Raw genomic sequence first — 13,482 nt, 5'->3', positions numbered from 1 at the left:
CATCCCAAGTCAACCTTGCTTGGTCACGTTCTCACCAGCGAACATGAAGGTGACCACTACGAACATCGCCTTCCTGGCGCTGGCCGTCTTGACCTCTGCCGTGCCCATCGATCCCACCACGGAGCAGCAGTCAGGCGAAGCAGTACCTCTGAAGCCTCTTGCTCCCTCGTCGCTTGACGCGCCGAGAGATTTCGGCATCACCGAGTCTGCTGGTGACCTGTCCAGCATTCCCTCGCGCAAGGAGTTTGAGATCAGGCCTCGCCCTGGTTCGCTCATGGGGAAAAGACTAGGATCCCCAGAATCGATGAAAGGTATTCCAACTCTCGCAATCTCCACCGGCGTTGCACTGACATACGATAGAAGCTGCTGGCGATCTCGGACATCCCAGTGATCTCAAGTCTCTGCGCGGCTCTGGCTCTGATCGATCCGATGCCCTGGACGGATCCCCTGGCGCAGGTACGTTTCAGCCTGCTCTGGCAATGTTCAAGGTACCATGCTGATTCGCGAAGACAAAGCGGCAACCAAGCCCGCCTCGGCGCTGCCTGTTGTAGGAAAGTCGCCACATGTTGCCCGCGCATTCGGTTGGCCGCCGAGCTCGGGCGCTGGCACTGATACTGGCACAGGCACAAGCGGATATGGCTGGCCACCGAGCGGAGGCACTGGCACGGGCACTGGTACAGGCGGATATCCGGGCTGGCCACCGAGCTCGGGCGCTGGCACTGGAACTGGCACGGGCACAAGCGGATATGGCTGGCCACCGAGCGGAGGCACTGGCACAGGCACTGGTACAGGCGGATATCCGGGCTGGCCACCGAGCACCAACCCTTCACCGGACTCAGGGGGCTCTGGCTCGAGCTCCGGGGGTTCCTCAGGCTCAAACGCTAGTTGCAAAGCAGTGACACTCATTTTCGCTCGCGGCACAGCTGAAATGGGTAGACATATCCTCCTGTCCAACGTTTCTCATCCGCAAGATCTGACGTTCGCCAGGTACTCTGGGCACCGTTGTTGGACCAGGGCTTGCGCAAGCTCTCAAAGAAGATCTTGGCGAAGACAAAGTCGATGTGAGTCCGCTTCCTCATACCATTTGGGCGCCTTCGTCCTGACCGTGGAACAGATTGAAGGGCTTCAATACCCAGCCGATTGGGCAGGAAATGCCAATATGGGCGCTACCGGTGGTGTGGTAAGTTTTGCTCTCTCACGCTGAGCGCCAGCACTCCAGACTGAACATCGAACGTACACAGGCCATGGCCGCATTGGCAAAGCAAAGGTTGGGCAACTGTCCCGACACCAAGCTCGTCCTCAGCGGCTACTCACAAGGAGGATTCGTCTGTCACAACGCTCTCAGCGCTCAGGGTCTGGACGGTAGCAAGGTCGCTGCGGTTGTCTGCTTCGGCGACCCATTAAACGGTCAACCATTCCAGGGCGTTGACCCGTCCCGAGTCGTAAGTCTCAGCCCAGCTTGTTTACTCGCAGTGTCAACGCTGACTCTATCGCAGAAAGAGTTCTGCGACACCGCTGACAACGTCTGTCCCGGCGGACAAAAGAGCGGTGCTGGCTGGCATCTGAGCTATGGTAGTGACGTGCAAGCTGCGGCGGCTTTCATCAAACAGGCAGTGGGGTTGTGAGTGGCTTGGTGGAGCACGAGCGTCCGCAGTGAGGCATGGCCTCGTGGGCACCATGTACCGAGTGGGTACTTGTACGAGGCGTTTCTGTGGGTTGTTGACTTCCAGACGAAAACAAATGGAGAATGAACGCTGGTGCGGTCGTCCTTCTGGCATACCGAGACGACACTCTAGCCGTCTTTCCAGCTCACCTACACGTCTAGCTACAAAGCCACTAGTACGCCTACCGGCTTGTCCTGCTGACTGATCTGTAGACTCATCTATACACCAACATGTATGGCTACAAGACTGCCCGGCTACGTGATCTTTGCCGCCGTGCTACTTCATCTTTACCGCTACGAAGTGGCCTTGCTAACGTTCACGCTGCCTGAGACAAGTCGTGATACCCAGGACAAGGTTGAGATGCCTAGCAAGTGCCTATTGATAGCCGAGGAAGGCTGCAACCAACCCACCCCAACTGCCAGGACTTGCCTTCTCCGTAGTAACCACAACGCCGTTCGAGCCGCCAACAGTGATCAAATTCTGGACGCCCTTCGTATTGAGATTGTACAGCTCCACGCCGGCGTTTCGTCCCACATCCTCCAGGTCAACGATGTTGATCTGACAAGTCCCGCCTGGGCCAGTGCAGGGACCGTAGTTTGGCCCATTGAAGAACAGCCAGAAACCTTGGCCGTAGAATGGCAGAGTGTGGGTGTTCTTGCCGATGATACGAAGCGCCCATTGCATGTTGCATTGCGAGATGTTGCTCGCTTGACAGCCCGCGAAGTCCGGGTCATTCCAGGCAGCGTCTGGTGTCCATGGTAGTGGCGCTCGAGGTAGAGGCTGCCAGTAGGGTGTCTCAACCTGCATTAGAGCTGCAAAGACATTGCTAGCGTCCACAAACTGGTAAGCGTAGAGGGTATGATGCTCGGAGCCTGTCCCGACGAGCCATGTTCCCTTCGTGGCCTCGACAAGCATACCTCGACCAGTGCCGATCTGCTGTACGTAGACGTTGTCGAGATCATGATCGGCTGACCACAGCCACGCATTCTCAATGTATGTCGAGCTGCTCTTCGTGAGGTGGAGCACAAGGAAGACTGCTTTGCATGGCTCGGAGATGGTCTGGCAAGCTGTCTCGAGGAGAGAATCCGCGGCTCCTCCAACACGATAGTGTGTGTTGTGGAAAGAAACGTCCCCTTGATTCTTACCGGCCATGTTAACTTCGACGAGGATCGCTCCAGGAAGGACATCAGCCGCTGAGAACTGCATGTCTGTAAACTCAGCGAGACCGACTTCTCCAGGCTTGCCGACCTGGATCATAGGCCTGGGAGCATTCTCATCCTTGAACATTGCGCCAGAGGCACTAATGGTAGACCAAACCTCGCCGACGATTCTGCTGCCAGGAGGGACATAAATGGTATCCGTCACGAGGTAAATACCGTGAGGAAAGTATGTGATCTTGCAATTGGCGTTTCGAAGTAATGCCTGCTGAATAGCAGCTGTATCGTCCGTCGCACCGTCACCTGTCAATTGGTCAGTATCGACACTTGTTGCATGCAGATTTACATTGTACCTTTGGCACCGGCCGATTTGACAGATGCAAAAGCGGATACCGGGTATTGTTCATACTGTGGCAGCTCTTTCGAAAAGTAGCGTCCACTAGAATCGACGAGGTTGCCACGTTTGGTGTACCGAAGCAAAGTCCCACTGGCGGAAGCTGGAGTCGACGAGTTCGTATTGGGCGGATTGACCGTAGTTGAATTGGTCATGGTTGAGTTGGCCGTCGTCGAATTGAAACCCCCATTTGGACTGCGGAAGATGTGACCAGCTGCATATGTCTTGCCGGTCAAGTCTCCAAGATTGCGTGGCACTCCATCGACCTTCAGAGTAGGTCCCGAATCTCTCACCGCAATATTCTCCAACACGATCGAACTCGAGCCACTCACAACCGTTCCGCACGAAACGCAGGAACTATCAATCAGGCTGAGAGACCCGGTGACACCGGATCCGCCCATGTCGACACAAATTTCGACATTGACACATTCGATCTGCTGAAGCGTGACAACGAAGGCATGGTCGATTTTGATCGCGGTACCAACATCTGTGAACCTGCAGCCTCGGATCGAATATTGCTGGTTGCTGAAGAATATGCCAAACCGTCCTCCAACAAAGTTGAGATCTCCCATGAATAGCCCTGAGCCACCGCCGCTGGTTTCGCCATTCATCTCGATTCCAATATGATTGCTGCCCTTCGGCATGACGAAGTCGACATTGATTAAGCTCGTCGCCTGAGACACAGCCCAGTTGAGGGCAAAGATTGTGTCATTCGAGGTAGCTGCGGTCGTATCGATAATGATGTTCCGGACGCCGATGTAAAAATTCGTGGTCGACTGCGTGCCGAAGTCGTAACCGTCGATGATCTTGGTACTATTCCTGGTCTTGGGTGATGCCTTGATCGTAGGCCGGTTGACAGCGTCGCCAATTAGTTGTGTACCGACGAATAGCTGGACTTTCGATGAAACAACGTAAGTCCCAGGTGGGACATAGATCAACGCCGGCTGGCCTGTTGTTCCTCCAGAGCCTTTTCCTCCACCCATTCGACTTTGCTCCGTGATGGCGCGGTTGAAAGCATTGGTGTCGTCGGTCGTTCCATCGCCGACAGCGCCGTATTCTTTTACATTACGGAAAACCTGGTAGTCCTCGCCATTCAAAAGAAAGGGACTGGTGCCCTCGTGTGTGATTTGACCAAGCCAGAACGCGGACTGAGCTGTTCCAGTTTCGATCTCGCATAGTGAAGTACTCGAATCGTACGATGTGCTAATTGGAAGGTTTTGGCCATTTGAGAGCTGGAGGAGAAAGAATATGCAAGAAATTGGCAGCAGAAAAGTCATCATGATCGCAAAAGGACGTCACACTCAGAAGTTCGAAAGTGCGGCTCGACGAGTATACCAGGTACTTAATTAGAGCGGCATGATTAAGGCCTGTATCGAAATTAAACTCAGCCACATTGAGGCCCCGGTTCATCTACGGAACCAGTGAAGGGATCAGGACTTGTCGGAAGTGAGCGGTCCGTCTCGATGATATCGATTCATTGCGTTCCGGTCAAGGGTTTGAGATTCGTATATTTAGAATATACCAGGTCGCCGTGCATTCCCTGTGATGTTGTCCGTCAGAGGTTTTTCATCGCCATGACCGCTAGGCTCGCCGGCTTGATACTGATGCTCGCGACGATTAGGGGAATGACTGAGGGAACGAGGATGCTTCTCGAGTGTTGCAGTGGTGATGATCAAAGGCATGGAGGAGGAGCAAGCGAAGACTGAAGTCGAACAAGCCCGAGGTGAACTTGGCGCTGGCTTCCCGCACGTCAGCCGGCTTACGACCGAATCAGCCGGACATTTGTGGAGGTGATTCCTGGGGATTGTTGCATCATACGGGCAAGACAGGTGAGCATGCCAAAGATGCGCCCATTTGAGTCCGCAAGACACGCTAACATTCGGACATTGAAAACAGCAGCAGGCACCGCAGATCAATCGGAAATTGTCACGCCTGAACGAGCATGCAATAGTGGAACATTCTGTCAATTGTTCCGCCGTCTACTGCACTTCCAGCAAGATTCTTCTGCGGATTGATCCATGCGGCCCATGAGCTGCGTTCAGCCATGCCTTGCTACTTCGATGATGACTGCATCGGGCACCGTTATCGAACACCGCGTTGATCTGCACGCCTGCGCCCCAAGTAGTCTTCCTGTCCAGGCCACCCGAGGCACCCTCCCGTGTATTCATCACCACCATGCCCGCCGGGGTGCACTTTGCATCGCCAGGCACAACCTCACTCGTTCTTGACCAGTGACACCGGTGCAACATATAGTCGCCGACCCTGCAAAGCGTAGTATGCCGACGCCAATAGACACGTCGCTCCCAATATGACGATGGCCCAGTTGAAGTCCTGCGCCCATGATTTCGCCCCGCTCAACGGATCTGTCGGGAAGAACGAGAAGACAAAGACCACAGCCAGGAAAGCCAGGCTGATGTCGTTGATGAGAGCACCATATCTGCCCAGCGACCAACGTGCAGGCAGCAGCGGTTCTCCACGGAAGCGCTTGAGTCGTATGCAGCCAATGGAGACGATGTAGCTGAAGCTCAGCGCGGCGTTGGATACTCCGACGACGGCGTTGAAGGCTACATCGGATCCGAAGTTGATCGCGGAGATGATCAAAGATACTCCAAGGCAGACCAGAAGCTGTCTGATTGTGAGCGACAAGCACTGGCTCAATGGTCTTTTCATGTATACTCACAGCATTGACCGGAATTTCATACTTTGGCGCCACGACACGAATCCAGGACGAGAAAGGAAAGCCCTGCGACGAGATTAGCAGCTGAATTCAGAGGGTGTCGCATATTTTCGCATACCTGATCTCTGCTGAAGGCCCAGATCTGTCTCGAGGCACTGGCCACCGTTGTGACCGTGGAGAAGAAGATCAGTACGACCAGCAGGGCTCCGAGAACGCAAGACGCAGCAACGGAGCCCGTGGCGTTCTGAAGGACCTGCACAATCGGGAATGAAGAGTCACTCTCAAGGAGGGTTGGTAGATCCGTGATGCAAAAGCTACATGCGAAGTCAGTCAATGCCCCAGGTTGTCGGATCGTGGAACGTGCCAGGAAAACTCACCAGAATGTGATCAGCATCGTGATTCCGAGAACACCATTCAGTACTGTGGCCCACATCATCGCTTTCGGCAGTTGCAGCGACGAGTCTTTCAGCTCCTCTGACATATGGGCGCCAGCGTCCGGACCGATGAAGCACCACACTGGCGTGGATAGTCCGACCAAGCAGGAGAGGCCTTGACTGCCCCAGCCTCCGCCATCGCTATCCATTATTAATACTGATGTCTGACAGGGGAATGTAGAAGACCCACTTGAACTCGGTAAAGACCTTTGAAGCGGGGGCATGATCTGCCATGATCCAGAAGGTGAGCAGGAAGACGAAGAAGCCAAAGACGTGTACGCATAGGAGTACGCCTGGCGCCAGTCAGCGAGGAATCTCGACACGGGACGCGGCCACAACTTACCTTCTGCCAATGGCAAATGTTGAGCGCAGAAGATGTTGAAGCCGACGGCCATCAACACAAAGCAGTAAAGCAACAGTGTCGCCTGCCAGAGCTCACCGACGTTCGCATTGGGATTGACGAGAAGAATAAGACCTTGGACCATGCCCGCGAGTTGAACGCAGCATGAAGGCACTCCAGCAATCCAGCCAAGGCAGCAACACCATCCAACGATATATGATAGCGGTTTCTGCACATTATGTGGAGCCTTTGTGGCAGTCGGTCAGCATAAGTGGATGATGCAAACCATGTGGGTGACATACAAACTCAGACACCCAGTGATATTGTCCTGTTATGCTGTCAGCATTTGACTTAGAGTGGACAAGGAGGCCCTCGGTCCTCGTACGCAAAGCGCATAGTCCAAGCCAATAGAGCGACACTTGTGCGGTCGAAATTGCACGGAGAGTTGGAGAGTCAGGCATCTGCATGCATGCTATGACAGTCCACCAAGCCCGTCGATCATGCATCTCGCCATCGTGGCTTGCACTTCATCAGACAAAGTGCACCTTGTTGGCTTGGAGTGTACGGTTTGCGCAGGAGAACGGAGGTGGTGTTCTCACCTCCTGAAGTGGGAGCCATTGATGCCATCTCGGCACTGGGAAGCGGTCAGTCGGTACCGTATCCATTGGACGAAGGCGAGACTTGCAGTGACGCGATCATGCAGAGCATCAACAACCATACAGCAATGGTGCACCAAATGACACCTGCAGTTCCACCGTTGTACAGACCAAACCAATTGGCAAGTAGCACATTCTCCCAGGTAGCTTGTAGAATCGTTACAAAGCCCACGATGGAGACAAATTTGAAGGTACGCTATTCCACGTCAGCAATCCACATTCGAGCATACATGAAGTGAAAATCTTCAGATCTAAACATACGCGCAGCTCTTGCTTCTTGCCCATCCGCGACATGTCGACCTCATCGCGAGTGTTGCCACCCTTCTCGTGTGACAGCGACTCATGGCTGTGCTCGCGGTCCTCGAAAGATGATCGGTCAATGGCGTGAACTTGCGTAGGCTCGAATTCGCCCATTTTGAAGAAGAGATCGTTCGTCGGTATGGAGAGCGATGGGATTCGGAGAAGATGCACGAGGCAAGAGAGGGAGGTAGGTCTTGAATAGCCAGTGATGTACAAGCGATGCCGAGCAAGGTGCAAGCCACTACGGTCGTTCGTGGTGACACGGAAGGCATGGCAAGCAACGGAAGAAGTATCGGTTTCGACGACATTCGCACATCAAACAGCGTGCTCGGCGTTTTCGGCAGCGTTGCCGGCGTGGCAGTCGCTTCCGTGCATAAAGGGTTGGGCACTGTTAGGTAAGGTACCTGTATGGTTCTATTGCTTCATTGACTGCAGCGGCTTTCGATCTCCGCTCACGAGTAGAGAAGCCGTGCAACGCATGCTGCACGCTGCCACTTGCACAGGAAATGCACAGCGACGTCGCCTTGCAAATCTCCTCAATCTGACAGGTAGCACAACTGAGCAATGTAGTACGCGACCGTTTCAAGTGTTGTTTGCGCCTATCCATCCCTTTCGACAAATCTCCGCGACCCGTTGTAACCAGGTGGGCGGCGCTGCAGCGGTAGATTTGAGGTGCATGCATATCCCGTGCCACATGTGCTACCACGGGCTCCACCTCGCCGAGGATGGCCGTGGTACCCCGTCTCGTCGAGTCGTCGTACGAACGAGGCGCGAAAAAAGGATCTCCTCATCACGTATCGACGGTCCGCTGTCCGACGTGGCGCCCAAGGTCGTGGAACTCGGTCTCGCTGATGAAGTGGCCGATGAGCTGCCGCGCTGCACTCGGCTCTACGGCGATCATGTCGAGGTGCGACATTGAGCGCATTGCGATGGACCACATTTTGGATAGGACTCAGCAGTATCGGTCGCTGATGGATTATCAGACGACTTGTGTTTGCTATTGAGTCGCTACTGACCTTTTCAAAATGGGTACGAGCTGCACCCTTCCGGTCAGATCATGCGTCCCATCTGAAGCAAGTTTCGAGGCACGGGGTCGCACACGCAGTGCCGCGACCAGTCGAGTGTTACCGCTCTTTCACCTCCCATCAAATGCAGATCTCACTTCACTGGAGTCCAGCCTTCAATATCAATCGAGGAAGCGCTCTTTCCGTGGCGAATGCAGCAGCCCGCCTGTAGCTGCGAACCAATGTCGGCTCGAGCACTTGAATGACGGACACCGCACAACCTCGATACCTGACCATTTAACGATTTGTTCCCAGCGACAACGGATCTCTCTTGGGTCCTCAAGCCTTCAGAATGCCCCAGAGACAAGCCTACGGAGATGTTGTGGCATTTACGATCTCACTGTGTCTTTGCTTCACGGTCTGCATCGCTTTGCTTCGCGTGTGGATTAGACGCAGTGCTTATGGCGTTGATGATGTCGTGATTGGAATCGCCACTTTGGTCTCCTTGGGCCACACTGGATCCAGCTATGCGGCGCTCGCATCCGGTCTCGGCGGCAAATGGACCACGATCAGCAGCAGCAAAACCGACTTAGCGAAGCTGAACCAGGTGTGTGGTCACCTGAAGCTTCTTCTGTTCATTTGAGCCTTACACTGACAGTGAGAGCTAGGCGACGACGGCCGGAATCGTGCTGTTCTTCCTGGCCTTGTATCTGTCCAAATGCGCGATGCTGTCCTTTCTCGTGCGGATCACCAAAACCCCGTCACAAATATTGACGTACCGCATATGCGCCGGAGTAGTTGGACTGTTCGGCATACTCTCGATCGTAATATCCACGGCCGGCTGTCCAGCGAGACCAGCCTCGTCATACTACTGGGCATTCCGGGAGAATGCTGGAAGATGCCCATCATTGGTGAGTACAACGCTCTGCTCCGCTTTCATCGCCTGGGTCGCTAAGGCAATGCAGGACATCCGATGGCAAATTTTGACTGCCTTCGACGTCGTTACTGAGATTGGTCTGCTGGCGCTGCCGATACAACTCGTTTGGAATCTGCAGATGCCAAGAAGCAAGAAAGCCATGATAACCGTCGCATTCTGGATACGATTGCCGTAAGTTGAGTGACATTGACGCGGAGACATGCCGCTGACCACTGCACACAGTGCGCTGGCATTCTCCATGACCCGAAATTACTACACGCTTCAATTGCCGCAACGCCAGTCAGATCCTGGCCTTGATGGTGCACTGGTTTCGATCTGGCTGGAGATTGAACTCGCATACGCTCTCGCGGCAAGCACCCTATCAGCATTGAAAGCTTTCATGGAGTCCTTCGATTCCGGATTCGGCCTGGGCTTCACCAGAGGTAAAGGCGAGGACACCTATGGAATGTCCGATGTCACCGGCTCGTCGGGCCACACGAGCAAGAATGAGAAGACTGCGGCGACTGTGAGCAATACACGCCAAAGCCTTACGCCCTCTAGACGCGATCCAGCGCCAGAAGATCATGTGTCGCCAGTGGCGCCAATATCCAGGCGATCGAACGCCTCACCTCTGAGGTTGAGGCCTGAAAGAGGCATCGCATATCGGACGAACATCTCTTCCGAACCCTTTGGATGTGTGTCGTCGTGGCGTTCTGGGAGTAGCAACGACAGTGAAAGCTCAGGAGATGATATGGTCATTCATCGTGAGACCGCATACGATGTCCAGCATGATGAAGCGCCGATGCTGCCCGGTCCAGAACAGCGTGCATGAGCTTAGGGATCTTCATAAGCCACATCTGGTGCAGTGTCGGACCAGAGGAGAGCTGCGAGCGCGTGCATTCGATCCCACCACATGTATCTTAGGACAGTCTTGTGATGAGCATGTATATCCAATTGTACCATGTGGACCGGCTCAAGGTGCATTGCCAAGTAGAACTATCGCGGCAGCAGATCTTTTCAAGACGGCGTCAGCGGCCTGCGCACGCCTAGCAAGGCATCGCGTCCTGTGTCGAGCAGTCGCACGGCGTCCATTATGAGGAGAGTACGTCGCGTTGATGGAAGTGAGTGGTTGGAAGTGAGTGGTTGAAAACACGTGCTAGACGAATCCCAAAGCGCCCCGCCAAGCGCGGCGGTTCAGCGACAAAGAAGCTTGCGGACCTCACATGCATCTCAGAGTCACAACTCCGCGTCGCCAGCCCTGCCGTACCTGTCGACATATTTCAGCTCAGCCCGTCCTCTCCATCGAACAGTCGCTCCTTACTCGCGCCCACTGACACGAAACTATCCTTCAGCGCTTTTCACTTCGTGCGGCCTCCAGTCGCAAACGACATTCAACCCTCATCGCACGAGCCTTCACCGGAACAACACCACTGCCACGAGCGACCCACAACGCACATCGTAGACACCACCTCGCGTATCCACTTGCCCAGCATGTTCTTCGTCAAGAATATGGACCGCGAGGTGACGATCCACCCTTCCTACTTCAACAGCGATGCGGAGAAAATCGTGCTGGACAGACTGCGCGCAGATATCGAAGGGACAATCGAGGGAACACTCATGGTGATTCGGATCGTGGATGTGGAGGATATTAGCGAGCCCAAGCTGCAGCCGGGCACTGGGATGGCGGTCTACCACTTGCACTACCGCGCGATTGTTTGGAGGCCTTTTCGTGGGGAGGTGGTGGATGGATTGGTCAGCAGTGTGGTGAACAATGGCTTCTTCGTGGACGTGGGCGCATTGAGCGTGTTTGTGAGCAAAGCGGTGAGTGTGGGATGAAGAGCTGGGTGAGGTGTTGGATGGGAGGCTGACAATATGGGTGAAGATGATTCCCAGTACTCTAAAGTACACCATGGAGGGCTCGACGCCGGCGTTTACGGACAACCAAGACCAGAGCGTGGAGAGAGGCACACAAGTGCGCCTGCGGATCAAGGGTATTCGTGGAGAGATGGGCAGCATGTATGCCATCGGCAGCATTCGCGAGGATTACCTTGGGTAAGTGTGACTCGAGACACGTCGACGGACCTGTGCTAACTATTATGAAGACCATTGTTACAGTGATTGGGGCTGTTGAGTAAGTGAGAGGCTGGCAATGCTCTAGCATGGCTGCCAGAGGGCACGAACGCCGGCAGGGCCCAGTACGGTGGAACATCGTGGAGAAAACCTGATGAGTAGTACATCGCACGTGGAGCGGGAAAGTGACATGACAAGTTTTACAGCGAGGCGTTTTGGATAATGGGGAAGAAAGTTCTGACAACGAACTGCATTGTGATTGCATAGACCACGAGATACCCGAAATGAACTGTTCGTCTCATGCGACGACTTCTGCGTGGCTGCTTTCCGGGACAAGAAAAGTAGAGGGATACCTCAGCTGGACTTGTGTTGTGTATATGGATTAAGCAGACATCTCATGAGGCGCCATGAAGAGCATCGCATTCAATTACTCAACAAGCCTGTTCTTCACCAAGTCAAGTAATTCCCAGACACAAACAGCTCCGCCAACACCACCCGCTAAAATGACAAAACCAGCAATGCAATGCTTCGGACCAGTCGTCCGTCAAGTGTTTCAGCGGCCCTAGAACTCCAAAGTCTACCGTGGACTCACGCATCTGTGGCCAATCAGCCGGCCTAGTATCGTCGCCTGGAGGCCGCGTCCTGACTGAGAGCAAGGAGTTTCCTCTTGCGTTCCAGCTTCTCACGTCTAAGACGCTCCTCCTCCTCAAGAGCCTCCTGGTCTTCCTTTCTCGCCACTCGCAAAGCACGCGCTTCCTCCTCGTCAAGGTCGTCTAAACCGGCCTCCATGACCGATGAAGCATCGGACTCATAGTCCTCTTCTTCGTCTTCGGCCTCGTCGAGATCGTCCCAGTCTGCATATCCACCATACTTGTCCTGCGCCATGCCCTTCTTCACAGCAGGCTTTGCGGAAGCAGCTCCAGGAGCAGAATTGCGCATTGTTCCCTTGTAGGCCACCTCAGGCGCAGCTTTCTTCATAGTCCCTTGGTAGCCGACATCCGGTGCCTTTCTTTGAAGACCATTCCCCTTGCCATCGCCAGGTGTACCACTTCTGCTTCGATCGGCCAGAACCCCTGACTTTGCGCCCTTCAAGGGCGTTGCCGCCTTTGGATTTGCAGCAGCAGCCGCCTGCGCCTTTTCACGCTGCCTCCTGCTCAGTTTCTCCACCGGCTTGTGCTTGATCGTGCTATGACCAGCAGCTTTCGCCGCCTCCTGAGCAGCCTTGGCCTTCTCCATGATGGATGCAAATCCTCGCTTCGCAGGTGCTGCAGCTGCAGCTGTAGCTTGTGCTGTCGGCGCAGCAGTCCCAGGTCCAGGCCTAGCGACCGCCTTCGCAACAGGCTGAGCCGCGCTCGCCACGCCAGACGGTCGAGCTGTACCCTTGTATGTCGTCGGAGTCCCGGTGGCAGGCGTTGCAGTCTTCGTGACAGTGCTAGTCGAGTTCTGTGCCGTTGGGCGAATTGGAACCTTCATCTCCGTCTTGACGACTTTCGCTTGCGGTGTTGATGTGTAGTCCGTCGGTTTGCGCTTGACCCCTGCGGCCATGTTGCTAGTCGAAGGGCGCGCTGCGGTTGATATAGTCGGTGATGGCACGGCCGCTGGGTTTCCTGATGTCGGTTTTGATGAGTTCGAGGGCTTCGGCTGGGGTGCCTGAGCTCCTCCGCCGATGGAAGAGAGCAGTGATGTGAATGACTGGAGCTTGTCAGCCCTGCTCGCGCGAGAGCAAGCGTTTCCTTACCGTCATGGTGAAATGTGCGACGGGCTGGTCAAAGGTTCCCTCGGTGGACAAGCAATGTTATCGAGGGATCGTGATCGGCGTGCGGTGTATCATATCCAGAACCAAACAGACTGTAAAGTCTGTCGTGGGAAT

The 13,482-nt window shown here is 54.7% G+C and overlaps 6 protein-coding genes across 6 annotated transcripts; 3 read left to right on the top strand and 3 right to left on the bottom strand.

The window, feature by feature from the left end:
- Nucleotides 1–43: 43 nt before the first annotated feature.
- Nucleotides 44–1,204, top strand: MYCGRDRAFT_89811 (uncharacterized protein; the record flags this gene model as incomplete). The annotated part of the gene is made up of 5 exons (XM_003857088.1): nucleotides 44–266; nucleotides 361–456; nucleotides 624–785; nucleotides 988–1,061; nucleotides 1,115–1,204. 5 exons carry the CDS (start codon nucleotides 44–46, stop codon nucleotides 1,202–1,204), a joined length of 645 nt encoding a protein of 214 aa, XP_003857136.1.
- Nucleotides 1,205–1,244: 40 nt separating this feature from the next.
- On the top strand, nucleotides 1,245–1,625 carry MYCGRDRAFT_35055 (uncharacterized protein; the record flags this gene model as incomplete). The annotated part of the gene is made up of 2 exons (XM_003857089.1): nucleotides 1,245–1,446; nucleotides 1,501–1,625. The coding sequence occupies 2 exons, from the start codon at nucleotides 1,245–1,247 to the stop codon at nucleotides 1,623–1,625; spliced, it is 327 nt and encodes a 108-aa protein (XP_003857137.1).
- A 429-nt stretch (nucleotides 1,626–2,054) lies between these two features.
- MgEXG7 (putative Exo-beta-1,3-glucanase) lies at nucleotides 2,055–4,372 on the bottom strand (the record flags this gene model as incomplete). Its single annotated transcript, XM_003856497.1, has 3 exons — nucleotides 2,055–3,124; nucleotides 3,175–3,318; nucleotides 3,412–4,372. Coding segments are annotated over 3 exons (2,175 nt in total), but the record flags the coding sequence as incomplete, so codon positions are not given.
- Nucleotides 4,373–5,429: 1,057 nt separating this feature from the next.
- On the bottom strand, nucleotides 5,430–7,736 carry MYCGRDRAFT_34736 (uncharacterized protein; the record flags this gene model as incomplete). Its single annotated transcript, XM_003856496.1, has 10 exons — nucleotides 5,430–5,840; nucleotides 5,896–5,958; nucleotides 6,011–6,206; nucleotides 6,270–6,467; nucleotides 6,517–6,619; nucleotides 6,670–6,913; nucleotides 6,969–6,994; nucleotides 7,266–7,300; nucleotides 7,337–7,518; nucleotides 7,584–7,736. The coding sequence occupies 10 exons, from the start codon at nucleotides 7,734–7,736 to the stop codon at nucleotides 5,430–5,432; spliced, it is 1,611 nt and encodes a 536-aa protein (XP_003856544.1).
- A 3,097-nt stretch (nucleotides 7,737–10,833) lies between these two features.
- On the top strand, nucleotides 10,834–11,598 carry MYCGRDRAFT_66842 (uncharacterized protein; the record flags this gene model as incomplete). The annotated part of the gene is made up of 2 exons (XM_003857090.1): nucleotides 10,834–11,363; nucleotides 11,425–11,598. The coding sequence occupies 2 exons, from the start codon at nucleotides 11,034–11,036 to the stop codon at nucleotides 11,596–11,598; spliced, it is 504 nt and encodes a 167-aa protein (XP_003857138.1).
- Nucleotides 11,599–12,227: 629 nt separating this feature from the next.
- On the bottom strand, nucleotides 12,228–13,482 carry MYCGRDRAFT_107488 (uncharacterized protein; the record flags this gene model as incomplete). The annotated part of the gene is made up of 2 exons (XM_003856495.1): nucleotides 12,228–13,304; nucleotides 13,351–13,482. The coding sequence occupies 2 exons, from the start codon at nucleotides 13,354–13,356 to the stop codon at nucleotides 12,228–12,230; spliced, it is 1,083 nt and encodes a 360-aa protein (XP_003856543.1).

The sequence above is a fragment of the Zymoseptoria tritici genome, chromosome 1, assembly GCF_000219625.1.
Source record: "Zymoseptoria tritici IPO323 chromosome 1, whole genome shotgun sequence".
Lineage (NCBI taxonomy): Eukaryota > Fungi > Ascomycota > Dothideomycetes > Mycosphaerellales > Mycosphaerellaceae > Zymoseptoria > Zymoseptoria tritici.
Note: the sequence above shows the minus strand (reverse complement) of the source record. Positions and strands in the feature narration are given on the sequence as shown.